Raw genomic sequence first — 26502 nt, 5'->3', positions numbered from 1 at the left:
ATTAGTTGAACTTTTGTGTACTCAGCCTGTTCAGGCCCATTTTTATGTTATTAGCAGAACATGATTTTAACATAAATATGCATAAAACAAGTTTTCATAAAAATAGTTGCTGCACTAATTCTCGTTTCCCAAGCTCCTCAGGAACCACCAGCTGCCAGCTCACTCAGGCCTCTTTCACATGGGCGGCTGAACTGCACATTTGCGTTTGTGGTTCTGCTTCCTATCGGCCAAGATTCGTGCAGCACCCAGATGCCATGCAGCCAAATGGCAGCATTAGTAACCACACATCGCTGGCTAGTACAAGGTGCAGTTAGGCCGAGGGACCACTAGAGAGCAGCATTTTGGAATCACCTAGTGCTAAATTAATGAAAGTCAATGGAGGGCATGCCACAGTAGCGACTGCAATTTTCCAAAATCCCAATCGCTGCAGCATTTGCACTTGTATATAGGATCGCTGCAAAGTCGCTTTTCAACCACCATACAGAACAATTTTGTGGTCCTTTACTGCCAAATCTGTGGAAATCCCAAATCACTATGGAAATTGCAATCACTGTACAAATTGTACAGGGCAGTAGGGGAGAGACCGGTACTAGATGTCAGCTGGCAGTGTGGCCCCGAGCCATTGCTACTCATAAAATGTGCACACCAGAAAGGACATCCATATAGGTAAAGACAGATATAGTGGCACTGGATCAGACAGACGGGTACCTATATTGTAGTTCGGGGTACAGACAATATTGTGGTATAAAGTGGGAGGGATAAGAGGACCCTGACAGCTCTTCAGAAGCTGCACTTTAGCCTCTGAAAAAGTGTGTAACCGTAAAACAGCTATCAGGCTCCTCCTACCCCTCACTGCATACCACTTTGTCTGTACCCATGAACCACAATAAAAGTACCGTTTGTCTGATCCAGTGCGGCTATATCTGTCTTCAACTATACAAACTGCTTGCTTTACATTTATAATCGCTTAAGAAACACCAGAAAACACTCTGAAAAATGCAGCAAATCACAAAAAAATCGCTACTAAAAGCACTCAGCAATTAGTGTTTTCTTGTGGATCCCAGCCCAGAGGCCTGCTGGGACGTACTACAGATAGCTGATCACTGTCGCTCAACGTTTTTGCTAGTGTTTTGTAGAGTGTTTTCAGCAGCAATTCCCTGCCTTTTTTGTAGCAGTTTTATTTTATTGCTGCCAATTGAAAAAGCCATTGCAATTAACAATTTAAAGTTCTGCAAGGGATTTTGTGTAGCAGTTTGGTGGTTTCTGGGTCGTACAAGAACTGTAAAATCGCTATGTATAGAGTTTGAAAAGTGATTTTGCTGCAATCCTATACTTAACATTAAATCATGATCGCTAGCAAAATGGTGGCAAATTAGGCAAAGCCAAATCGCAAATTTAGCCAAATCGCAATTACTTCAGTTGGCTCACCTCCAACCACTTTCATTGGCAGTGATTTTTAGAATTGCCGGCAATTCCTAGAATGACCTAACTGTGTAACAGAAAACCATTACATGTAACATCTAGGAGGTGGCTGCAGCCCACTCAGGTGTGTATGTGGAAGGGACCCCTCATTACCTGTGCCTGACACTTACACTGCAATTGCCTACAACCAGATCCATGGGAGCAGCTCACAAGCACTGGATGTATCTCTGTCCACTGCCTGTGTGGAAGAGGCCTAAATCAGTCTCTTCCTTTTTAATCCCATAGGCATGCAGGGGGAAGAGTGATTGCTTCATCAGCTGAAGCCACACCTCTCTGCTGACGGCCTATCATGGCTCAGTCGCTAGTAGGAAGGTGTGGCTTCAGACTAACTAAGAGATGGAATGAACAGGTAGCTGGGGGTTGCTGAAGAGGCCATGATGATTAATGAATTGGTGCAGAAGTTTTTTTTCTATTAGCAAAAGAAAGCAAAAATAGTGTTCTATCAAATGGATATAAAAGAACTGTGCCAGGACTGGGGCTTAAAGCGACTGAAAGGTTGTGGATGTTGCATCAGAACCACCATATGGTGCACCCAGGGCTGGCGGACTGCCAGAGACCACAAGAAAAGATGTGCAGTATAAAACACCTTGTGGTAGCTGCACCTCACCAGTAGTGTCTGTTTATGGACATCACAAACTGCGACTGTTAAGCTAGAGAAAGCAGCAGAGAGGTTGTCCCACCTGCCTTGTTGCATATTGGGTGTTAGTATAGGCACAATGGCGTTTGTGCACTACAGGCGCAGGTCAGTACTTTAGAGGTAAGGACGGACACACGCGTTTCTCCTGAATGAGGCTCCGCCTTGTCCTGAGCGTTGAGCATGAGGATGATATCCAAGAGAAAGGCGCCACCTTCATAAATGTGCGTAGATGAAGGGCGGAGATGCTTCCTGTTCACTCACATGCAAGCTTGCTGTCAAAGCTGGAGAGGGCCACTGCGAAAGCCTGCAGAGCACACATGGGGTAGCTGTAATCCAGGGTGAAGAGGTCCTCTGCCACCCGGCCAAACTGCATGACGATGTACTCGGCTAGAGGGGAACAGAGGAGGCCAAGGTCAGACGCAGAGACAAACTTACATAAAACCAGCAATACACAACCACAGTCAGGAGTGTGGAAGGTTAGGGCAGTAAACAGTGGAGACAATGATGAAAGCATTACTTAAAACTTTAAAAGAGAAATACAAGACATTTGATAATGGTGACAACAAAAGATTTTCCTTCTTTTTTTTCTGGATTTAGAAGAGGAACTTCTCACTTTGCAATGTATTCATTTTATTTTTTTTCTCCCTACTGCTAACTTTCGGTAAAGTTCCTCTTTACGTTTAACAGTCTTCCAGACAGTTCTTCAGGTCAACCTTGTGGAGGAGGATTAGGCCTGGTTCACACTGCAAGAGCTTTTTAAAGCGGGATTGTCACCATAAAAATCGAATTTCAACAGAAACTGGTCTGAGTGTTTTAAGTGACAGAGATGCTAATCCTGCATTCAAAACTATTCTGCTGTTAATCACATACCTTAGGAGCACTGGCCCTTTAATTGCCATTGCCAAACAGTTGCATGCTGGGGGTCTTTTTTTTTCAATAATATATTACTCCTCTTCCCTTTATTTTCCCCTCCTTCTAATGACATAAGACAGTGCACTTCCTAGTATAAACCTCAGTGGGAGTATCAGAAGACTCTGGGAGGAGGGCGGGTAACAAATACACAATTATCAAGAGAGAAAAAAAAGAGTGAGGGAGGAAATGTCAGGAGGTTAACGGTAACCAAGATGGAAACTGCCTAGAATAGGAATATTTGCTTTCCCTTTATAAAATTCACAGGCATCATAACGCATACAGTGCAATACATCTGTTATGTAAGTAGAACTAGTATTTATCTACTCATATACAGTACAGACCAAAAGTTTGGACACACCTTCTCATTCAAAGAGTTTTCTTTATTTTCATGACTATGAACATTGTAGATTCACACTGAAGGCATTCAAACTATGAATTAACACATGTGGAAGTATAGTACATAACCAAAAGTGTAAAACAACTGTCATGTCATATTCTAGGTTCTTCAAAGTAGCCACCTTTTGCTTTGATTACTGCTTTGCACACTGTTGGCATTCTCTTGATGAGCTTCAAGAGGTAGTCACCTGAAATGGTTTTCACTTCACAGGTATGCCCTGTCAGGTTTAATAAGTGGGATTTCTTGCCTTATAAATGGGGTTGGGACCATCAGTTGCGTTGTGGAGAAGTCAGGTAGATACACAGCTGATAGTCCTACTGAATAGACTGTTAGAATTTGTATTATGGCAAGAAAAAAGCAGCTAAATAAAGAAAAACGAGTGGCCATCATTACTTTAAAGAGAACCCGAGGCGGGGTTTTTACAACGCAATCCCCATACAGAGGCTGGGTCTGCCTATAGAGCCCAGCCTCTGTTGCTATTTAGCTTCCTCCAAAACCCCCCCTGCGCACTGTGAGACCCCATAAATCGTTTACCTCTCTAATGTCAATCTCCGCTCTCCCCCGCCTCCTGCATTGCTCCCGTCTCCGCAAGCGTCCCTTCCCTCCAATCAGCAGCGAGGGATGGGGTGGGGACCGGAGCGATTCAGGAGGCGGGGAGAGCGGAGACTGACATTAGAGAGAATAACACAGCCCGCTGCGACACGCTGCGTTTCGACAGCGCGGCTGTGTTTTATGGGGTCTCACAGCGCGCAGGGGGGGGGGCTTTGGAGGAAGCTAAATAGCAACAGAGGCTGGGCTCTATAGGCAGACCCAGCCTCTGTATGGGGATTGCGTTGTAAGAACCGCGCCTCGGGTTCTCTTTAAGAAATGAAGGTCAGTCAGTCCAAAAAATTGAGAAAACTTTGAAAGTGTCCCCAAGTGCAGTCTCAAAAACCATCAAACGCAACAAAGAAACTGGCTCACATGCAGACCGCCCCAGGAAAGGAAGACCAAAAGTCACTTCTGCTGCAGAGAATAAGTTCATCCAAGTCACCAGCCTCAGAAATCGCAGGTTAATAGCAGATCAGATTAGAGACCAGGTCAATGCCACACAGAGTTCTAGCAGCAGACACATCTCTAGAACAACTGTTAAGAGGAGACTGTGTGAATCAAGCCGTCATGGTAGAATATCTGCTAGGAAACCACTGCTAAGGACAGGCAACAAGCTGAAGAGACTTGTTTGGGCTAAAGGACACAAGGAATGGACATTAGACCAGTGGAAATCTGTGCTTTGGTCTGATGAGTCCAAATTTGAGATTTTTGGTTCCAACCACCGTGTCTTTGTGCGACGCAGAAAAGGTGAACGGATGGTCTCTACATGCCTGGTTCCCACCGTGAAGCATGGAGGAGGAGGTGTGATGGTGTGGGGGTGCTTTGCTGGTGACACTGTTGGGGATTTATTCAAAACTGAAGGCATACTAAACCAGCATGGCTACCACAGCATCTTGCAGCGGCATGCTATTCCATCCGGTTTGCGTTTAGTTGGACTATCATTTATTTTTCAACAGGACAATGACCCAAACATACATCCAGGCTGTGTAAGGGCTATTTGAACAGGAAGAAGAGTGATGGGGTGGATGGTTTAGGGTGAGCTGGACCTCAGAGTGAAGGCAAAAGGGCCAACAAGTGCTAAGCATCTCTGGGAACTCCTTCAAGACTGTTGGAAGACCATTTCAGGTGACTACCTCTTGAAGCTCATCCAGAGAATGCCAAGAGTGTGCAAAGCAGTAATCAAAGCAAAAGGTGGCTACTTTGAAGTACCTAGAATATGACACATTTTCAGTTGTTACACACTTTTTGGTTATGTACTATACTTTCACATGTGTTAATTCCTAGTTTGGATGCCTTCAGTGTGAATCTACAATGTTCATAGTCATGAAAATAAAGAAAACTCTTTGAATGAGAAGGTGTGTCCAGACTTTTGGTCTGTACTTTATGTGTTTTAAATTTCTAGGTTAGCATGGGTGTCACTGGTTCTTTAAATCGCTAGTGCTGTGATGCTATGGGTGATGTTTATAAAGTCACTTTGCTCAAGTGAGAACACAGCATTTACTTTCGCAAGAACTTTTAAAATCACAAGCGCTTAGAAAAAGCTCTTGTAGTGTGAACCAGGCCTGAGACTGTAGAGGGGGGAAGGAAAAACCAGAGATAAAGGAGGAAGACACATACGGCAGCTGGTGTACAAAGGACTTACGGTCATTGTCATGTACAATCTGGAAGTTCTTGACGGAGGCGTGAGTGACGCGGCCGTGGAAGTTCAGCACATAGGACTGAGTGTCGTCATTCCACACCGGAGCCTTGTTGTGCAGCTCGATTATGTTTTCATTGCGTTTGCTCTGCCACCGGGACAGAAGACTCTCCGATTCCTGAGAAGGATAACAAACATCACTGTGACATCACTGCGGACTCTGGAGGACACTCCCCCCATGTGCTTCAGAATGGGGCACTAGAGATGTGCAAATCTAGCTGTGTGCTCACAATGCCATGTGCCAGTGACCCATTACATGGCAAACAGCTGGAAAATAAAGGGGAGCAGCTGTATCTCTGTGTGCAGCAGAGAAGGAATTAGTATGAATAGGTCTATCTGTGCTATGCTGCTCCTGTTGGTATAAACCAGGAAACCCCTGATTCTTGAAAGAATCATAAAGTTCCACTGCCCCCCCCCCCCCCCAGAGCATCCATCCTCTGATGCGTGAAACCCAGATGCCCCCCTCCCCGTGCGATGCACCCATTTCCGTCCCCCCTTGTTCGTCTAACCTATGATGCCTTTCCGGTGCGCCTGTGCACTTATAGGGCGGTGGCTTAGTTTGGGCGGCGGCTTACTGCGGAGGTTGTAGTGTGCATGCGCAGCTGTGCGTCCGTGCATACTTCCAACCTTAATTTAGTAATAGAGATGAAAAGCTGCTGAGTGCAGATCACAGTATATGGGGTCAGTGCATTGTACGGGGGGTCATTGGGGTGTACAGTGCATGGGGGTCAGTGCATTGTATGGTCAGTGGAGTGAACAGTGCATTGGGGTCAGTGGTGTATACAGTGTTTGGTGGTCAGTGCATTGTATGGTCAGTGGGGAGCACAGTGTAGGGGGTCAGTGGGGTGTACAGTGCATGGGGGTCGGTGCATTTACAGGGGTCAGTGGGGTGTACAGTGCATGGGGGTCGGTGCATTGTACAGGGGTCAGTGGGGTGTTCACTGCACCGGGGTCGGTGCATTGTACAGGGGTCAGTGGGGTGTACAGTGCATGGGGGTCGGAGCATTGTACAGGGGTCAGTGGGGTGTACAGTGCACCGGGGTCGGTGCATTGTACAGGGGTCAGTGGGGTGTACAGCTACTGCACAATAAAAGGGCCATAAAAAAATGGGAAACTTACATTTACTGGCTGGAAAGGAACCCGTTCATGATTAATATTCATTCCAGGGATTAACACAGACATCTTCCGGGGTCCTTTAAAGCCCAAAACATTGGTCTCCTAAGGGATGAAATGATAAGAATAAGCAATAAAGAGAGGAGAGGGAGAGGCAGGTAGGAAGGGACAGACAAAAAAAAAGAGGAGGAAAAAAACAGAAGAAAAAGAACGAGAGTTCACATGCAATTTTTCAAAAAAAGCGATTGCTACATAGGTCATGTATTTCAATGGCACTACGTTTTATTAGCATTTGTGCATGCTTACATAATTTCTCTGCGGTTTATATTTGGATCATAAGTCTGCTTAACCACTTGCCGACCGCACACTCATACCGTGTGGCGGCAAAGTGGTAGCTGGAGGACCAGCGACGCACATCTACGTCGCCAGGTGCCTCCCTAATTAATCAGGAAAGGCCACTCGCGCGAGCGGCCGTTTCCTGTTAGATCACGGAGCGGGTCTCCGTGAATAGTCTGCGAGCCGCGATCAGCAGGAGACGTTTGTCTCCTTTGTTTACATTGAACGGCGCTGCTGCTACAGCAGCGCCGTAAGCAGGGCCGGATTTAAGCCAAGGCCACATAGGCCATGGCCTAGGGCACCACAGGATCAAGGGCGGGTGGGCAGCAGGCCATACGGGAGGGAGGGGGTCATCAGGCTATCTATTCGGAAGGGGGAGAAAGGGTCATCTGGCTTTTTATACTAGAGTGAAGTGGTCATCAGGCTACCTATACTGAAGGGAAGGGGGGACATCAGGCTATTTAAACTCTAGGGGAGGGGAAGGGTTATCTGGCTATTTATACTGGAGGTGGGTGGGGGAAGGGTTCTCTGGCTGCCTGTACTAGAGGGAAGGGTTAATAGACTGCCGCCTATACTGCAAGGAGGAGGAAGAGTCATGTGCCTACCTATAGTGAAGGGGGGCGGCTTCTGGCAGTGGCCTTGGGCGGTAAAGAATACAAATCCGGCCCTGGCCGTAAGGCAGATCGGCGATCCCCGGCCAATCAGCGGCCGGGGATCGCCGCCATGTGACAGAGGACAGCCTGTCACAGGCTGCACAGGACGGATAGCGTCCTGTGCAGCCCCGATCACCAGGGGTGACAGGGGGGGGGGGAATTTCGCCGCGGAGGGGGGCTTTGAGGTGCCCCCGCAACACCCAGGCAGGCAGGAGCGATCAGACCCCCCCTGCACATCATCCCCATAGGGGGGAAAAGGGGGGGTGATCTGATCGCTCTGCCTGCAACCCGATCTGTGCTGGGGGCTGCGGAGCCCACCCAGCACAGATCATAAAAAACAGCGCTGGTCCTTAAGGGGGGGGGGGGGGGGGGGGGGGTAAAGGCTGAGTCCTCAAGTGGTTAATTTTATGTGCAATGTGCAAGTCGAGCTTCAATGCAAGTCAATGGAAACACAGAATATTTCTGTTAACATTTGCATGTGATTTTGAAGTTAATTAGATGGAAAAAAAATCAAAATGCAAAATCTTGCACACAAAAACATATATATAAAAGGGTCAGGGAGCACTGATTATAGGACAACTATTGCACAAAAGATGTAAATACATACATATAAAACATACATCTCTCCCTGAGTAAAATGCACTATAAATTTATTACTTTTTTCCAAGTTCCTGTCACTTACGGAAGGCAGGAGACTAGTCCATCTCACAAGTAGGAAAGCTGGCTTTGCGGGGGGTGGTTTTGTAAAAATAAAAGGAGGTACAGAGAATCCCCCATGAGGAGATGGGCTAGTCCAATATATGACAGATTTGTCAGGGACAGCATTATAGGAAACAAATAATGTACTGTGCATTTAACTCTAGGAGAAATGTACATTTTATATGTATGTATTTTAAATGTTACAATTTTTGGTGATAGCGGTCCTTTGACTATGAATAAGAGTATGGGGGTTCAGGAGAGAAGAGTAGGAGGAGCCTCTTACATAACAAACAGCCGCCAGCTCCTGCCTCATTTTGTTAGTGTCCATCGCTCCAGCAGCCTTGCCCTTACCGGGGCTCTCACCATCGTCATATACAGTAAACTTGGTCCCCATCAGGTTGGATAAAACAAGAAAGTAAATAGATCATTACAACAACCCAGAATATAGACCTCAGGCAGCCATTCGCTGATGAGGACAAATCTAGACCAGAGATGTACAGGTGCAGAGGATACTGCAGCAGGACGCAGCTGATGGAAGAAGACTGGAGTAAGGAAAGGATCACCCTGGCATGCTCCATAGGCACACTCAGCATGTGGAGGCGGGGCTGAGGGCAGCCCAGTAACCTGAATATATTTATAAATGAATAGATTTGCTTTTCACATTTCTATCTCCTACTCCTAATTATGACTTTTTTTATAATCCTACAATTTTAAAGGTGTGTCTCATCTAAAATTAAGGTATGTTTACACATTAGGTGTGTCTGTTGAGAATGTGCTCAACAGAACGTATTATGTTACTGCTGCGCCGGGGTAGGCATCATATGACTGATACAGTCTTGGACCTGAACTCTTGCACAGGACAGAAGGAAAACAGAGAGAAATGCACCCTGTATGTATTTAGAGAGTTTAGCCTGTTAATTCTCCTCATCTGTGACTAAAAGCACAAGTTGTAATTTGATCCCTTAGCTGTATCAGCTGACTGTCACGGCAGAGCAGCTAAATTGGTAAAGACAGGATGTTAACAATATGTCTGCTTCCACGAAAGCAGAAAGTGACACACTGCAGATTTATTGCAGGATTTCTATCAGTTGTAACAAGGAAACTCTTTTCTTTAAAGGTCATTATGCTGTTGCGTAGAGCAGAGAGGAAGTTCTGAGTTCAGGTCCGCTCTCAGTGTCCCAGAAGCTAAAATATATGAACTACTGACCTCTTTCATCTATCCCCTCACTCAGAAGCTGTTCTCTACCAGGAAAGAGTTTTACGGCTGTAGTTCCTCATCAGTGAGGGTTATGCTATAGTCTGACAGTCGCAACAGGAGACAAACTGTCACTTGCATACCTGATGTTTAATTTTCTGTTTAATTACATTTTATATGTATGTATTTTAAATTGTACAACCTTCTACGATAGTGGTTCTTTAGGAAAAGGTATGCTAATGCTTTAAATATACATTTTGGCAAATTCAATAGCCTATTTATTGACCATTGAGAGATAAAAGAGAACAGTGCAATGTGAAATATGTCTGCATACCGGAGTTTGCCAATGAAACATTCCCCTTCCCGGGACAGGTCTGTGGGGTCGATGGAAATCAGATAATTGGATGTTTTGCTTTTTTTCCGCTTTCTTCCAGCCAGAAGGAAAATCTGAAACAGAAGCCCGAGTAAGCAGGATGCAGGGATTGTGCCCCGCCCACCCGGAAGCACAGGCCTCAGCAGCCTCACCTTGCGGGTGTCATCTTTCTCCAGGTGCATGTAGTAAGTGGGGAACAGTCCGCGGTCCATCCCCTTCTTGTCGCGGCTAATGCGGCACCGTACAGTGACACCTCGGGGGGCCGGCTGCAAGGCAAATTCTTTCAAGTCACCCACTTCTCCTACGTCACTTTGAGCAGCAATAGGTATGGTCTCTGCAGACGCAGATTCCTGCAGAGAACAGAGCAGTGGTTACTCAGTTATGTCATGAGGACTATTTTCAACAAACTTTAATAGACAGCAGACAGCCAATAGCAAGAGCCACCCCCCTCCTTCTTTTCACCCTATTTGATCCGATACACTTGTAGGTCAGACTTCAGAATGACAGAGCTGGAGAAAGAGACACTCCAAAGAGGCTTTTCTGCATCACTATAAATGAGCAGATCTATATAGGGATACAGAGAAGAGTGGCATCTAGTGGCATGTAAGCACATTTAACTACTTAAGGCCCGCGGTGATTGAAATCTATGCCCTGTTTTGGTGGGCTCCTGGCTGGCAGGGCGTAGATTTCAATCACCGCCCGCAGCGCGTATCCGCCGTTTCCGTCACTCCCCGCCGATCACACCGCTCAAACACAACGCCTCTCACCGCAGCTCACTGGCTCTGCTTGTCTCTATGACGGCAGAGCCACGTGAGCTGGTCAGGAGCCGATTTCATTGGCTCCAGGGCGTGTCTATCAATGTAAGCCGCTCCCATTGGCTTACATTGATAGACACGGTCAGGAGCCAATGAAAGTGGCTCCTGACAGGCTCACGTGACTCTGCCATCATAGAGACGGCAGAGTCTATGTCAGGAGGATCCCGGCGTGCGTCGGTTGTGGTGGGTATGCGTCGGTATTGTACCAGCGGCCTCTGGTCCTGAAGGGGGCAGAGACCGCTGGTACTTAAGTGGTTACAGTGATGCAGAAAGCCTTTTCCTCTCTGTCACAGGAGCGTCGGCACAGCTTGCTGCAGAGACCTTAGCTGACTTAATACCCAACAGGGCTTGGTGTATTGAAGCAACATTTTTCAGTAATTTACTGAAATTCTACCGCATCTGTGAAAATCTTTGTGAATTTGGGGGAAAAAAAAGTCTAAAATAATGAATGCGGTATTTTACTTTTTGTCGAACAGCCTATTGTTAATTGTAGCCATTGCCATGCTCCCAAGTCAGCAATTTATCTCACAAGTCAGTAATTTCAGCTTTCCATGCGGTACCGAACGGCCTTAGTGAACTGACATTTCACAAAATGTTCAGTAAAATCAGCTGTGTTCTGCCTTACTGTAATGCTTATGTAGTAATTGATTAAATGTATTACTAAACTTAAAGCAAAGTAAAGCCTATGTAGTAATAAATTACGTTTCCTTGGATTGGCAGAGCTCTGGTTTTGTGTTTCTGTTCACATTACTCTGATTTTCACTTCTGAATCTGTACTCTGCCATTTCTGGTGCTACTCGAAATTTAGATATGTGGTTTTCACTGTAGGTATCCCCCTGTAGACAGCTTTTCAGCATGCTCTATGGAGGTCTAAAGCAGCTTGTCCGTCCCAGAACTTACGGTCAGAGACTTTTTGCTGGCTGAAGAACCGGGCCGAGTACTTCCAGAGTCTCCCTCCTCCTCATCGGTTGTGTCTTCATCAAAAGGTAGACTGTCTGAGATGCCTGTTCATAATACCAATTCAATTATGTTAGAGCAGTTAGAGAATGAAACAAAACATGACCTCTGATGTATGACAGCCAGGAGTCCACTAGATGGCAGCATTATAGCCATCTAATGAAGGGAACCTGTGACAGGGACACAATTACTTTAGCTTTCAGCAGTATACCATCTCTACAGGTCTGTCATTCTACATATCTATGCTTTAAATGTTTTATGATGCCTCATAAATGTTTTATAGCAAAAAGATTGTGATATTAAACTAGGAGATTTCAAAGGGCCTGTTTACATAAAGACAGTATGAGAATGTAGCACTGTGAAGTATTTTGGCCACAGAGATAAGAGTAACCATTCTCCAGAGGCTTTCCCCATCCTTCTGGAGACCACTGCTGCTGCCCAGGACCGGCTGTATGACCATGTCTTTAAGTTTGTCTTGAATACACTTTAAAATTGGCGCTATTATAATGCACACAGTCTAGAGAAAATAGTAGAGTGAATTTAGGAAACAGTTTATACAGAGGGGCAGCATGGTGGTGTAGGGATTAGCACTCTCGCCTTGCAATGCTGGTTTCCGGTTCGAATCCTAGCCAGGGCACTATCTACACAGAGTTTGTATGTTCTCCCTGTGTCTGTGTGGGTTTCCACAGGCTCTACAGTTCCTTTCACATCATAAAAACATACAATAAAAGTGAACCTGAGATAGTTCACTAGCCCCTATTTATACATACCTGGGGCTTTCTCAAGCACTGTGGCCTCCCTCGCCATTCGTTCGGCCCCTCCGTTCTGCCGATATGTCCTCCGTTCTGCTGAGCAGTCGTGGGCCTCTGCGCATGCATGGCTCAGCCTCAGGTACACTTTAAGTTAACTGGCTTCCCCCTATAAACTGGCCCTAGACTTTATTACATAGACTACACAATACATACATAGACATATGACTATGGTAGAGATTAGATTGCAAGCCCCTCTGAGGGACAGTCAAGTGACAAGACAATATACCCCTATACAAACAAAGGATTGAGGAAAACTTTGAAAATGACTCAAACCCAAAGAGGATGTGGCAAAGCATTCAACTATTCACAGATTACAAAAAGAATAGCACTCCATATACACTGGACAATAACATCCCCAGCCTAGCAGAGGAACTTAACAACCTCTTTGCTAGATTTGAAAAAGACAACAATCGGCCTCCAGTCAACTTTGGGCCCACTACAGACTCACAGCCTTTAATCCTTCACATACATGAAGTGCAGCAAGCACTCACAAATATCAACACCAGGAAAGCTGCAGGTCCTGATGGTGTGTAAGGACGTGTGCTCCAGGCCTGTGCTGGTCAACTAGCGAAAGTTTTTACACAAATATTCAACCTTTCTCTGTTCTTGGGTGTAGTTCCATCATGCCTTAAATCTACAACCATTGTGCCAGTCCCAAAAAATCCTAGGATAACCTGTCTTAATGATTATCGACCAGTTGCTCTAACCCCTGTCATCGCCAAGTGCTTTGAACGACTGGTAGCCACACACATCAAGGCCTCCATCCCAGCAAATCTAGATCAACACCAGTTTGCTTACCGAACAAAGAGATCGACTGAGGATGCCATCTGTGTAGCTCTCCATGCTGCCCTCTCACACCTGGAATAGCCCAACTCCTATGTTAGGATGCTCTTTGTTGACTACAGCTCAGCATTTAACACCATTGTACCTAGCCAGCTGACCAACAAACTCCATGCACTAAGTCTTGCTCCCTCCATATGTACTTGGTTATTGGACTTCCTTACTAATCGCCCTCAAACTGTCAGACTAGGAAAACAGACATCCTCCACCCTTACCCTGAACACTGGTGTGCCACAGGGCTGTGTATTAAGCCCTCTCCTCTATGCACTTTTCACCCATGACTGCCAGCCTATCCATACCTCAAACATAATTGTTAAGTTTGCAGATGAAACGACTGTCATTGGGCTTATATCAGACAATGAGGAAGCTGCATACAGAGAAGAAGTTAGGAACCTGACTGCATGGTGCGACATTAACAACCTGTTATTAAATACAAAGAAGACCAAAGAAATTATTCTGGACTTTAGGACCACCAAAAAGACCACTCACCTACCGCTAATGATCAATGCAGAGGCTGTGGAGAGAGTTTCCAGCTTCAAATTTTTGGGAGTCACCATCGCAGAGAACCTGTCCTGGGCTGACAATGCTTTAGCTCTAACTGGCAAAGCACAACAACGCCTCTACTTTCTGAGAAAACTAAGGAGCGCTAACCTCCCACAGAAGCTGCTGGTTAATTTCTACAGATGCACTATAGAAAGCGTTCTGACCAATTGCATGATGGCCTGGTACAACAGCTGCACGAAGGCTACTAGAGAAGCCCTGCAGCGAGTTGTTAAAACAGCAGAAGCCATTATTGGCACTTAACTACCGTCACTGGAACTTTTGTATAATACTCGCAGCATGAGAAGGGCCAAAAACATTATCAAGGACAACACTCACCCTGGAAATGCCTTGTTTGAGCTCCTTCCATCAGGTAAACGTTTTAGATCAATCCGCACACACACAAACAGACTGAAAGACAGCTTTTTCCCATCTGCCATAAACTTGATGAACTCTGAATCCTCTCTGAAATAATTAACACTGTGTACAAATTGTTTAAATATCTGTAATACCTGGCATATGTGTATAATTTCTTCTCTTCCTTGTTACTATCACTATCCTCTTCCTTGTTACTATCACATGTTCCCTATATGCACCGTGGGGTTGTCATGAAAAGTAATTTCGTTGTGTTACACAATGACAATAAAGTGAATTGAATTGAATAGAGCGCTGTGGAAGATGTTATCGCTCTATAAATACTAAATAATAATAATACACTTTAGACATTCGAAGACATTATTTGTCACCACTGACCTCTCTCCTGCAGCAATTCCTGCAGGTCTCGTCTAGATTCCTCATGGTTTTCCTGGGCCCCCTCCTCATGAACAGGCCTGGCTGTGGTCTTGCTGGCAGCAGGACGGGATATGACCTCTTTCTTCTGGGGTTTCACCTCACTGACTCTTGCTGGAGTCTGCTAGTGTCAGTGGTGACCTCTGAGCTACCTCTATTCTCCACTGACACCTTGCCTTCACCTGGCCTCGGCCTATTGCTCACATCACTCGACTCAGGTCTGGAGGATTCCAATTCCTCCTCATCAGGACAAGTCTCGCCCACTGATAAAATGTGGTATTTGTATTCTACATCCTGAGTATCGGAATGCAGGAAGGCAGCTGGACCGTCAATTCCTGTAGTGATGAAGAAAGAGAAGAGGTACAGGAACTTTGAGAACAATTCTGGAGGTATTTAGAAGGTGACAAATTGTAATAACTAAAGATGGCAGTCTCCATTTTATCCTCATTGTAGGTTCTCTTTAAAGTGAACCTGGAGTGAGAGTAATATGGAGGCTGCCATATTTATTTCCTTTTAAATAATGCCAGTTGCCTGGCAGCGTTGTTGATTTTCTGGCATCAGTAGTGTCTGAGCCACAACTTTGAAACAAGCATGTGGCTAATCCAGTCAGACTTCAGTCAGAGCACCAGGTCTATGGCAGTCTCCATATTTAGCTGATGCTGCTTGCCACTGAATAGTTATCATATTATCAACTAGTATTTCTAAGCCCTCTCCGGGTGTGATGTTCCCAGGTGTATACAGCACATTATCAGGCTTTCTGTGTGATCTCAATCACCAGCTCTTACCATCCAGGATGACATCTGAGCTGGCAGATCAAGGCGTGTGACATGGCATGAGAAGAGCCTGCTCCTCGCTCTTTCTCGATTTCGGTCTTCGCTGTCTGGGCTCATGGTTGGGCTGCACCATTAGGATCTCCTGCCTCTTCTTCCTCTGCTTCTGCTCCAACAGTGCCCTCTAGTAATTGGAAGGAGACAGAAGAAGCTCAGAAATAACACACATTAAAGTGGACCCAAACCGAAATTTTTTTAGTTGCGCCACTCTGACACATACAAAGATAAACACACCTTCAAGCCTATGAGCATTTCAGTGCATCCCTCTCACCCTTCTCTTTTCATTACTAGGGTTATACAGGTGGCAGCCATTAGCAATTCCTCCTTTGCCGGACACCACCTACTTCACCAGTCTGCCGGATTCTGTCCCGGCAATATGAAAAGAAAGGAAGGGTTCCTCTAATAAATGTAAAATATTTTATATTTGTCATCATGCAGCTGAAAAAAGGCTGCTATTTATTAATATAATTTAGAAAATAGGTTTTATTTCTGAAATCTTGCATTTTTAATTTGGGTCCACTTTAAAGAAAAATCCCACAAGGTGTCACTGGCTTAGACATTGAGTGGACCTGAACTCGTGCTTAGGACAGAAAGAAAACATAGAAAAATCCACCCTGTACGTATTTAGAGAGTTTAGCCTGTCTATTTCCCCTCATCTGTGACTTACCACAAGTGTAATTTGATATTTCAGCTGTTTTAGCCCAAGAATTCTCGCCAGCCTGGGCAGAACAGCTAATTTGTAAACACAGGATGTTAACCCCATGTCTGCTTCCATGAAAGCAGTAAGTAGCCACACTGCCAATGTATTGCAGGATTTGTAACAGCTGACACTAAAATGTTTTTCTTTAAAGCTTATTATGCTGTTGCTTATCTTTTAGAGCAGAGAGAAAGTTCTAGGTTCAGGTCCGCTTTAAGCAACTGTTCAAGCGTTGCAAACTGAAATCTTATTATCCTGATTTTTATACAGAACAGATAACCCAACATTTACAAGTGTGTTAATGACTGATAAGCATTAGCTTTTTACAAAAATAACTTGATATTTAAATGGACAGATCCACATACGGAATTACATTCTCCAGAATACAGAGGACAGCATGATCTTAGTAATAAGGCAGGATATTTATATTTCATACATTTTTTTTTTCTGGCTTAAGTGTCTCTTTAACCACTTCACCACTGAGGGGTTTTACCCCCTGACCACCAGAGCAATTTTCACCTTTCAGCGCTCCGTCCATTCATTCGTCTATAACTTTATTATTACTTATTGCAATGAAATGAACTATATCTTGTTTTTTCCGCCACCAATTAGGCTTTCTTTAGGTGGGACATTATGGCAAGAATTATTTTATTCTAAATGTGTTTTAATGGGGAAAATAGGAAAAAATGTGGGAAAAAATTATTATTTTCAGTTTCGGCCATTATAGTTTTTAAATAATGCATGCTACTGTAATTAAAACCCATGAAATTTATTTGCCCATTATTCCCGATTATAAAACCGTTTAAATTATGTCCCTATCACAATGTTTGGCCCCAATATTTTATTTGGAAATAAAGGTGCATTTTTTTCAGTTTTGCGTCCATCCCTAATTACAAGCCCGTAGTTTATAAAGTAACAGTGTTATACCCTCTTGACATAAATATTTAAAAAGTTCAGTCCCTAAGGTAACTATTTATGTTTTTTTTTTTATTGTATATATATATATATTTGTTATTTTTTTAAATTACAAAAAAAAAAAAAATTGGGGAGTGTGGGAGGTAATGAGTTAATTTATTATGTAAAACAATTTATTTGTATGTGTAAAATGCATTAAGGTGTAGTTTACTATTTGGACACAAGATGGCCACAGTGAGTATGTTTACATGCGACCTGTAAGCGACCGGAAGGACGCTTACAGGAAGCAGTAGGAGGCTGGGAGACTCACAATGATCGCGCTGTTTCTGAAAGAAGCAGCAGATCATTGCGGGGGCTTAGATCAACGAACGGGAATGGATTTTCCCGTTCATTGATCTCCGGGCAAGCGGGCGGCGGCGTGCACGAGCGGCGGGTGCGCGCGCACGAGCGGCGGTAGCGCGGACAGCGGCGGGAGCGCGGAAGGTACGGATTTCTCCGTCCCTGGTTTTTTAGGAGGGAAAAAAGTGACAGAGAAATTCGTACCGCCGGGGGTAAAGTGGTTAACTATGGGGATGGGGGGCTGCCATGTTTCTTTCCACACACGAGGCAGTGAGCACCAGCAGATCACAGTATGGATGGAAGCAGCAGATTTGGGCGCATGAGACAAGTGGACAAAAGGGCGCCCCATTCACTCCCATTATAAATATTGTTTAATGGGCGCCGAACAGGGAGGGGGCTATGCCGCGCAGGAGGAGATCTCAGCCCCTGGTGGGGCGATTTTCATCCTGTAAAGTGCTGTACGCGCAGCTAGCACTTTGCTAGCCGGGCGTACAGCTTGATCGCCGCCGTACAGCTTGATCGCGATCGCCCGCACGTAGCGGCGCAAGAGGGCCCCCGCCAGAGCCCTGCGCTGCCCGGACCAATGAGTTCCGGGCGGCGCTATGGGCTGGATCGGAGACATCTGACGTCAGGACGTCCATGACGTCATTCCGATCGTCGCCATGGCGACAGGAGAAGCCAATCAGGGGAGCGCGTTATATACGCGTTCCCCTGTTTGCTATTGTTGCCGGCGACGATCGAACTAGAGGGACACTTGCGCCCTCTAGTGGAGTTTCATGTAGCTACCACTCTGGTAGCTTTACATGAAACATAAAAAAATTTTTTTTAAAAAATTGGATTTCTGCAATTTTTGCAGAAAAAATTAACCGCCAAGGAGGTTAACGTTTTACAAACGGCGCCCAGAGATTTTTAATGTTTTGTAACTGTGCTTGTGATGATTTACGTTTAGATAATGAGCCTGTGATGAATAACGTTTATAAAAATACTAAACATATGTATCCTATTTAATTAAAACATTATTTAACATTTTAACCCTTACTTTTTGTAAAACATTATTATTCACAAAATAAAGCGATCAGTACGTAACGTAAATTGCAATATATTTTTTACAATCACTATTTGTAAAACATTTCTAAAACATTATTATCCACCCCCAAAAATTATTTAAATTTTTTTATTTACATTTTTCATTTATTAATGTTTGTAAAACATTATTATCCATAGGGTGTCTTAGGTTTAGGCACCACCAGGGGGGTCTTAGGTTTAGGCACCACCAGGGGGGTCTTAGGTTTAGGCACCCCCAGGGGGGTCTTAGGTTTAGGTACCCCCAGGGGGGTCTTAGGTTTAGGTACCCCCAGGGGGGTCTTAGGTTTAGGTACCCCCAGGGGGGTCTTAGGTTTAGGCACCACCAGGGGGGTCTTAGGTTTAGGCACCACCAGGGGGTCTAGGGGTTAGGGATGGGTACAGGGAGGGTTCTATGTGAGAGTAGGGTTAGGTATAGTTTTAGTACAATTTTAATAATACTAATCAACAGTTATTATGAATGTACTTATATTAATATCATTGTTATAAACAATATTTTCACATTTTATTATAATAATAAATGATAAACCAAGATTATTCATAACAATATATAATTATAATGTTTAAACAAATAATACAGTTTTTTTAACAAATGTAATTATAAGTTTCAGTTTAGAAACAGGGAAGATTAACGTTTTAAGAATTGCCGATTTCATACACATTATTTAATGATTTATAAATTCTTAAAACACTATTTGTAAACGAAATTCTACACAATATTTTTATAAACGATAATACTGCTTATCATTTACACCACGCGCCCTTTTTTCCCGACGCCCTTTTTTGATGTACGCGTATGGATAGCATTCCGGGAATGCGGAAAAAGCTACGCATGGCCAGTCCTGACGGGCCTGTCGGCAAAAACGAGACTAGCTGGCAGCGGGGGACCAGAGGATTAGTGAGTGGCTGCGAGGGCACAGAATTGCTGCAGGGGGCTGGTAGAAGCCCCAGGTGAGTATTACTCATTTTTTTTCTGGCTTAAGTGTCTTTTTAACTATGGGGATGGGGGGCTGCCATGTTTCTTTCCACACATGAGGCAGTGAGCACCAGCAGATCACAGTATGGATAGCTACTGAGAGGTATACCTTTGGTTACTAGCTCCATATAACTGTAGTGCAGCATTGGGGAAATCCATTTACTGTATATTCTGGCGTATAAGATTTTTTAACCCCTGAAAATCTTCTGAAAAGTCAGGGGTCGTCTTATATGCCGGGTGTCATTGATGCCGGGTAATACGCCCTATCCTGTTACCGACGCTCATATCTCGCTGCTGAGGACTGTAGTGAAGTAGCGCAGGCGCACATGTGTGAGAAGGAGGCAAATAGGATAGAAGGGGCGGGCCAGACGGGTGAAAGAGGCGTGTTTTATGGGCACAGCGCAATCTATTCTTCCATACAGCTCTGATAAACAGGTAGACAAGGAGAGCTGACCAATCCATTTAGGGAGAGGGAGAGCTGACCAATCCAACCAGCCAGTCGCCTATATACTGTTATATACTGGGTATCACATACAGTACAGCACCAGTATCTGTTCATACATAGCACCAGTATATGATATTTGGTGTGCGTTGGAAGAGGGGTAGTCTTATACGCGCAGTCGTCTTATATGCCGGAATATACGGTATATATGTTTTGTTTTATAAGTTCCCATATCCTTTAGTTTTTGCGTTTCTACGTACTGTGAATATCGCACTCTGCTCACACTATAGCCCCATATAGTCAATGGCGTACTGATGCCCAACTATCTACCCGGGTGATTGGCTGGTTTGGATTATTTTGACTGATTTCTTTGTTTCTGTCCGTACTCGGAAGCCCCCTGTATCTGATCCCCTTTCCCTCTCTATAGGAGAGTACATGAACCTGCAAGGCCCAATCCACATTCCAAATCTTTTTTTGATCGGAAGATGGTTTGTCAATGGATGAACAGTCAATCAGTTGTCCATACACTGTACATGATATCTGATTTTGTAAGATTTGTGCTGTCGATCAAACTGTTCAGGAAGTGAGTCATAATACCATCTCCCCCCCCCCCCCCCCCTTTCTTCCACCAAGCTGATGATGCGCATGTTCAGATGCACTGAATACATTATTTTCTTTCCATACACTTAGCAATGTGAGTTGCTGTTGTATGATGTAAGGATAACGCATCATGATGTGATGAGAAGCACATACAGGTTATTTTGTGTTTGCTACTATGAAATATAAGGAAAGAAACAAAATTAAAGTGGGTGCTTATGGTATTGCTTTTTATCTAAATTCCTTCATGTATGCCCACCTTAAAGGATACCTGAACTGAGAGTGCCATATTTATTTCCTTTTAAAAATGCCAGTTGCCTGATGTCCTGATGATTTCTTTGGCTGCAGTAGTGTCTGGATTACACCCCTGAAACAAGCATTCAGCTAATCTTGTCAGAAACGCCTGATCTGCCTGCTTGTTTGGGGGCTATGGCTAAAAGTATTAGAGGCAGATGATCAGCATGGCAGCCAGGCAACTGGTATAGTTTACAAGGAAATTAATATGGTAGCCTCCATATCATTCTCAGTTTACGTGTCCTTTAAAGGACAACTGAAGTGAGAAGGAATTGGAGACTGCCATATTTATTTCCTTTTAAACAATACCAGTTGCCTGGCAGCCCTGCTTATCTATTTGTCTGCAATTGTGTCTGAATAACACCAGAAACCAGTATGCACCTAATAATGTCAGATACACCTGATCTGCATATGCTTGTTCAGGGCCTATGGTTAAAAGTATTAGAGGCAGAGGATCAGCGGGGCTACCAGGCAGTGCAGTTTCTAGGCTAAAATGCACCCAGGGCGAGGGTGTAAAAATTGCGCCCCCCCCCCCCGAAGCAAGGTATGGGTGCCCGCAGTGTAAGTTAGCCAGGTCTAGTTGCACTCAGTATAGATTCCCCCAGAATAGGTACCCCAGTATAGGTAGCCAGCTATAGGTCCCCCCTGTATAGGTAGCCAGGCATAGGTGAGCCAGTATAGTTGCCTCCGGTATAGGTTAGCCAGGTAGGTGCCTCCATTATAGGTAGCCAGTATAGTTGCCCACAGTATAGGTTAGATAGGCAGGCGTCCCCGGTATAAGTTAGATAGGTAGGTGTCCCCAGTACAGGTTAGCTAGGTGGGTGCCTCTAATATAGGTAGCCAGAATAGTTGCCCCCAGCATAGGTTAGATAGGTAGATGCCCCCAGTATAGGTTAGTTAGGTAGGTGCCTCCAATATAGGTAGCCAGTATAGTTGTCACCTGTATAGACTAGCTAGGTAGGTAGGTGCCCCCAATACAGGTTAGATAAGTTAATGCTCCCACTATAGGTTAGATAGGTAGCTGCCCCCCAGTATAGGTTAGGTAGGTGCCCCCCAGTATAGGTTAGATAGGTAGGTGCCCCCCAGTATAGGTTAGATTAGGAAGGTGCCCCCCAGGATAGGTTAGATAGGTAGGTGCCCCCCAGTATAGGTTAGATTAGGTAGGTGCCCCCCAGTATAGGTTAGATTAGGTAGGTGCCCCCCAGGATATGTTAGATAGGTAGGTGCCCCACAGGATAGGTTAGATAGGTAGGTGCCCCCAGTATAGGTTAGATTAGGTAGGTGCCCCCAGTATAGGTTAGATTAGGTAGGTGCCCCCCAGGATAGGTTAGATTAGGTAGGTGCCCCCCAGTATAGGTTAGATAGGTAGCTGCCCCCCAGTATAGGTTAGATAGGTAGGTGCCCCCCAATATAGGTTAGATAGGTAGCTGTCCCCCAGTATAGGTTAGATAGGTAGGTTCCCCCCAGTATAGGTTAGATTAGGTAGCTGCCCCCTCAGTATAGGTTAGATTAGGTAGCTGCCCCCCAGGTTAGATAGGTAGCTGCCCCCCAGTATAGGTTAGGTAGGTGCCCCAGTATAGGTTAGATAGGTAGCTGCCCCCCAGTATAGGTTAGATAGGTAGCTGCCCCCCAGTATAGGTTAGATAGGTAGCTGCCCCCAGTATAGGTTAGATAGGTAGCTGCCCCCCAGTATAGGTTAGATTAGGTAGGTGCCCCCCAGTATAGGTTATATTAGGTAGCTGCCCCCTCAGTATAGGTTAGATTAGGTAGCTGCCCCCCAGGTTAGATAGGTAGGTGCCCCCCAGTATAAGTTAGATAGGTAGCTGCCCCAGTATAGATTAGGTAGCTGCCCCCCAGTATAGGTTAGATTAGGTAGGTGCCCCCCAGTATAGGTTAGATTAGGTAGGTGCTCCCAGTATAGGTTAGATAGGTAGCTGCCACCCAGTATAGGTTAGATAGGTAGGTGTCCCCAGTATAGGTTAGATTAGGTAGGTGCCCACAGTATAGGTTAGATAGGTAGCTGCCACCCAGTTTAGGTTAGATAGGTAGGTGCCCCCAGTATAGGTTAGATTAGGTAGGTGCCCCCCAGGATAGGTTAGATAGGTAGCTGCCACCCAGTTTAGGTTAGATAGGTAGGTGCCCCCCAGTATAGGTTAGATTAGGTAGGTGCCCCCCAGGATAGGTTAGATAGGTAGGTGCCCCCCAGGATAGGTTAGATAGGTAGGTGCCCCCAGTATAGGTTAGATTAGGTAAGTGCCCTCCAGGATAGGTTAGATTAGGTAGGTGCCCTCCAGGATAGGTTAGATAGGTAGGTGCCCCCCAGGATAGGTTAGATAGGTAGCTGCCCCAGTATAGGTTAGGTAGATGCCCCCCATGATGGAGGGGGGAGCCGCAGCCGCGGGGAGGGCAGCCCGACCTCTCCCTCCCTTCCTCTACCCGGGCCGCCCACCGTGCGATTCCCCCCTCAGAGTGCAGAGTAATGCAGCAGGGAAGCGCTATGCAAAACTACTCACTTCGCTGGCTCCAAGCGCTGCTCTCTCCCCCCCCCCCCCCCCCCGAAGCAAGTTATGGGTGCCCGCAGTGTTATGGGTGCCCCCCAGTATAGGTTAGATTAGGTAGGTGCCCCCCAGGATAGGTTAGATAGGTAGCTGCCACCCAGTTTAGGTTAGATAGGCAGGTGCCCCCAGTATAGGTTAGATTAGGTAGGTGCCCCCCAGTATAGGTTAGATTAGGTAGGTGCCCCCCAGGATAGGTTAGATAGGTAGCTGCCACCCAGTTTAGGTTAGATAGGTAGGTGCCCCCCAGTATAGGTTAGATTAGGTAGGTGCCCCCCAGTATAGGTTAGATTAGGTAGGTGCCCCCCAGTATAGGTTAGATTAGGTAGGTGCCCCCCAGGATAGGTTAGATAGGTAGGTGCCCCCCAGGATAGGTTAGATAGGTAGGTGCCCCCAGTATATGTTAGATTAGGTAGGTGCCCCCAGTATAGGTTAGATTAGGTAGGTGCCCCCCAGGATAGGTTAGATTAGGTAGGTGCCCCCCAGTATAGGTTAGATAGGTAGCTGCCCCCAGTATATGTTAGATAGGTAGGTGCCCCCCAATATAGGTTAGATAGGTAGCTGTCCCCCAGTATAGGTTAGATAGGTAGGTTCCTCCCAGTATAGGTTAGATTAGGTAGCTGCCCCCTCAGTATAGGTTAGATTAGGTAGCTGCCCCCCAGGTTAGATAGGTAGCTGCCCCCCAGTATAGGTTAGATAGGTAGCTGCCCCCCAGTATAGGTTAGATTAGGTAGGTGCCCCCCAGTATAGGTTAGATTAGATTAGGTAGCTCCCAGGTTAGATAGGTAGGTGCCCCCCAGTATAAGTTAGATAGGTAGCTGCCCCAGTATAGATTAGGTAGCTGCCCCCCCCCCCCCAGTATAGGTTAGATTAGGTAGGTGCCCCCCAGTATAGGTTCGATTAGGTAGGTGCCCCCCCAGTATAGGTTAGATTAGGTAGGTGCCCCCAGTATAGGTTAGATAGGTAGCTGCCCCCCAGTATAGGTTAGATAGGTAGCTGCCCCCCAGTATAGGTTATATTAGGTAGCTGCCCCCTCAGTATAGGTTAGATTAGGTAGCTGCCCCCCAGGTTAGATAGGTAGGTGCCCCCCAGTATAAGTTAGATAGGTAGCTGCCCCAGTATAGATTAGGTAGCTGCCCCCCAGTATAGGTTAGATTAGGTAGGTGCCCCCCAGTATAGGTTAGATGCGTAGCTGCCACCCAGTTTAGGTTAGATAGGTATGTGCCCCCAGTATAGGTTAGATTAGGTAGGTGCCCCCCAGTATAGGTTAGATTAGGTAGGTGCCCCCCAGGATAGGTTAGATAGGTAGCTGCCACCCAGTTTAGGTTAGATAGGTAGGTGCCCCCCAGTATAGGTTAGATTAGGTAGGTGCCCCCCAGTATAGGTTAGATTAGGTAGGTGCCCCCCAGTATAGGTTAGATTAGGTAGGTGCCCCCCAGGATAGGTTAGATAGGTAGGTGCCCCCCAGGATAGGTTAGATAGGTGCCCCCAGTATAGGTTAGATTAGGTAGGTGCCCCCAGTATAGGTTAGATTAGGTAGGTGCCCCCAGTATAGGTTAGATTAGGTAGGTGCCACCCAGGATAGGTTAGACTAGGTAGGTGCCCCCCAGGATAGGTTAGATAGGTAGGTGCCCCCCAGGATAGGTTAGATAGTTAGCTGCCACCCAGTTTTTGTTAGATAGGTAGGTGCCCCCAGTATAGGTTAGATTAGGTAGGTGCCCCCCAGGATAGGTTAGATAGGTAGCTGCCACCCAGTTTAGGTTAGATAGGTAGGTGCCCCCCAGTATAGGTTAGATTAGGTAGGTGCCCCCCAGTATAGGTTAGATTAGGTAGGTGCCCCCCAGGATAGGTTAGATAGGTAGGTGCCCCCCAGGATAGGTTAGATTAGGTAGGTGCCCCCAGTATAGGTTAGATTAGGTAGGTGCCCCCAGTATAGGTTAGATTAGGTAGGTGCCCCCAGTATAGGTTAGATTAGGTAGGTGCCACCCAGGATAGGTTAGACTAGGTAGGTGCCCCCCAGGATAGGTTAGATAGGTAGGTGCCCCCCAGGATAGGTTAGATAGTTAGCTGCCACCCAGTTTTTGTTAGATAGGGAGATGCCCCCCAGTATAGGTTAGATTAGGTAGGTGCCCCGGAGGATAGGTTAGATAGGTAGGTGCCCCCCAGGTTAGGTTAGATAGGTAGGTGCCCCCAGTATAGGTTAGATTAGGTAGGTGCCCCCAGTATAGGTTAGATACGTAGCTGCCACCCAGTTTAGGTTAGATAGGTAGGTGCCCCCAGTATAGGTTAGATTAGGTAGGTGCCCCCCAGTATAGGTTAGATAAGGTAGGTGCCCCCCAGTATAGGTTAGATTAGGTAGGTGCCCCCCAGGATAGGTTAGATAGGTAGGTGCCCCCCAGGATAGGTTAGATTAGGTAGGTGCCCCCCAGTATAGGTTAGATTAGGTAGGTGCCCCCCAGTATAGGTTAGATTAGGTAGGTGCCCCCCAGGATAGGTTAGATAGGTAGGTGCCCCCCAGGATAGGTTAGATTAGGTAGGTGCCCCCAGTATAGGTTAGATTAGGTAGGTGCCCCCAGTATAGGTTAGATTAGGTAGGTGCCCCCAGGATAGGTTAGATAGGTAGGTGCCCCCCAGGATAGGTTAGATAGGTAGCTGCCCCAGTATAAGTTAGGTAGGTGCCTACCATGATGGAGGGGGGAGCCGCAGCCGCTGGGGAGGGCAGCCCGACCTCTCCCTCCCTTCCTCTACCCGGGCCGCCCTCCGTGCGATCCCCCCTCGGAGTGCAGAGTAATGCAGCAGGGAAGCTCTATGCAAAACTACTCACCTCGCTGGCTCCAAGCGCTGCTCTCTCGCCGCCAGTCTCCTCTCTACCTACAGGCTTATACATACACACGCTGCTAAACAGGAAGCAGCGTGTGTGTGTATCAGCGTGTAGGC

General features: G+C 45.9%; 2 protein-coding genes across 2 annotated transcripts in view; both read right to left on the bottom strand.

The window, feature by feature from the left end:
- Positions 1-876: 876 nt before the first annotated feature.
- Positions 877-15727, bottom strand: LOC137562375 (tubby-related protein 3-like). The gene is made up of 10 exons (XM_068273713.1): positions 15623-15727; positions 15042-15206; positions 14802-14958; positions 11800-11903; positions 10237-10434; positions 10046-10158; positions 8800-8920; positions 6835-6933; positions 5662-5833; positions 877-2506 (listed from the first exon to the last, which is right to left on the bottom strand). The coding sequence occupies exons 1-10, from the start codon at positions 15725-15727 to the stop codon at positions 2373-2375; spliced, it is 1368 nt and encodes a 455-aa protein (XP_068129814.1). The 3' UTR covers positions 877-2372.
- Positions 14947-26502, bottom strand: part of LOC137562374 (tubby-related protein 3-like) — a 37628-nt gene continuing 26072 nt past the window's right edge. Inside the window, exons 4-5 of the mRNA XM_068273712.1 lie at positions 15623-15791; positions 14947-15172 (exon numbers count right to left, since the gene is read on the bottom strand). Of these exons, the coding sequence (XP_068129813.1) occupies positions 15790-15791 (2 nt within the window). The 3' untranslated portion in view covers positions 14947-15172; positions 15623-15789. The remainder of the gene's footprint in view (positions 15173-15622; positions 15792-26502) is intronic.

This window comes from Hyperolius riggenbachi, chromosome 3 (genome assembly GCF_040937935.1).
Source record: "Hyperolius riggenbachi isolate aHypRig1 chromosome 3, aHypRig1.pri, whole genome shotgun sequence".
Classification (NCBI taxonomy): Eukaryota; Metazoa; Chordata; class Amphibia; order Anura; family Hyperoliidae; genus Hyperolius; species Hyperolius riggenbachi.
Note: the sequence above shows the minus strand (reverse complement) of the source record. Positions and strands in the feature narration are given on the sequence as shown.

Excerpts from the sequence above, each read along its gene's own strand:
- LOC137562375 (XM_068273713.1), bottom strand. The coding sequence starts at position 15,727 with ATGAGCCCAGACAGCGAAGACCGAAATCGAGAAAGAGCGAGGAGCAGG. Across the intron at positions 11,904-14,801 it reads GGAATTGCTGCAGGAGAGAG|GCATCTCAGACAGTCTACCT; the intron begins GTCAGTGGTGAC and ends TATTATGAACAG. Across the intron at positions 8,921-10,045 it reads TGTTTCATTGGCAAACTCCG|ATCCAACCTGATGGGGACCA; the intron begins GTATGCAGACAT and ends CTTTCTTGTTTT.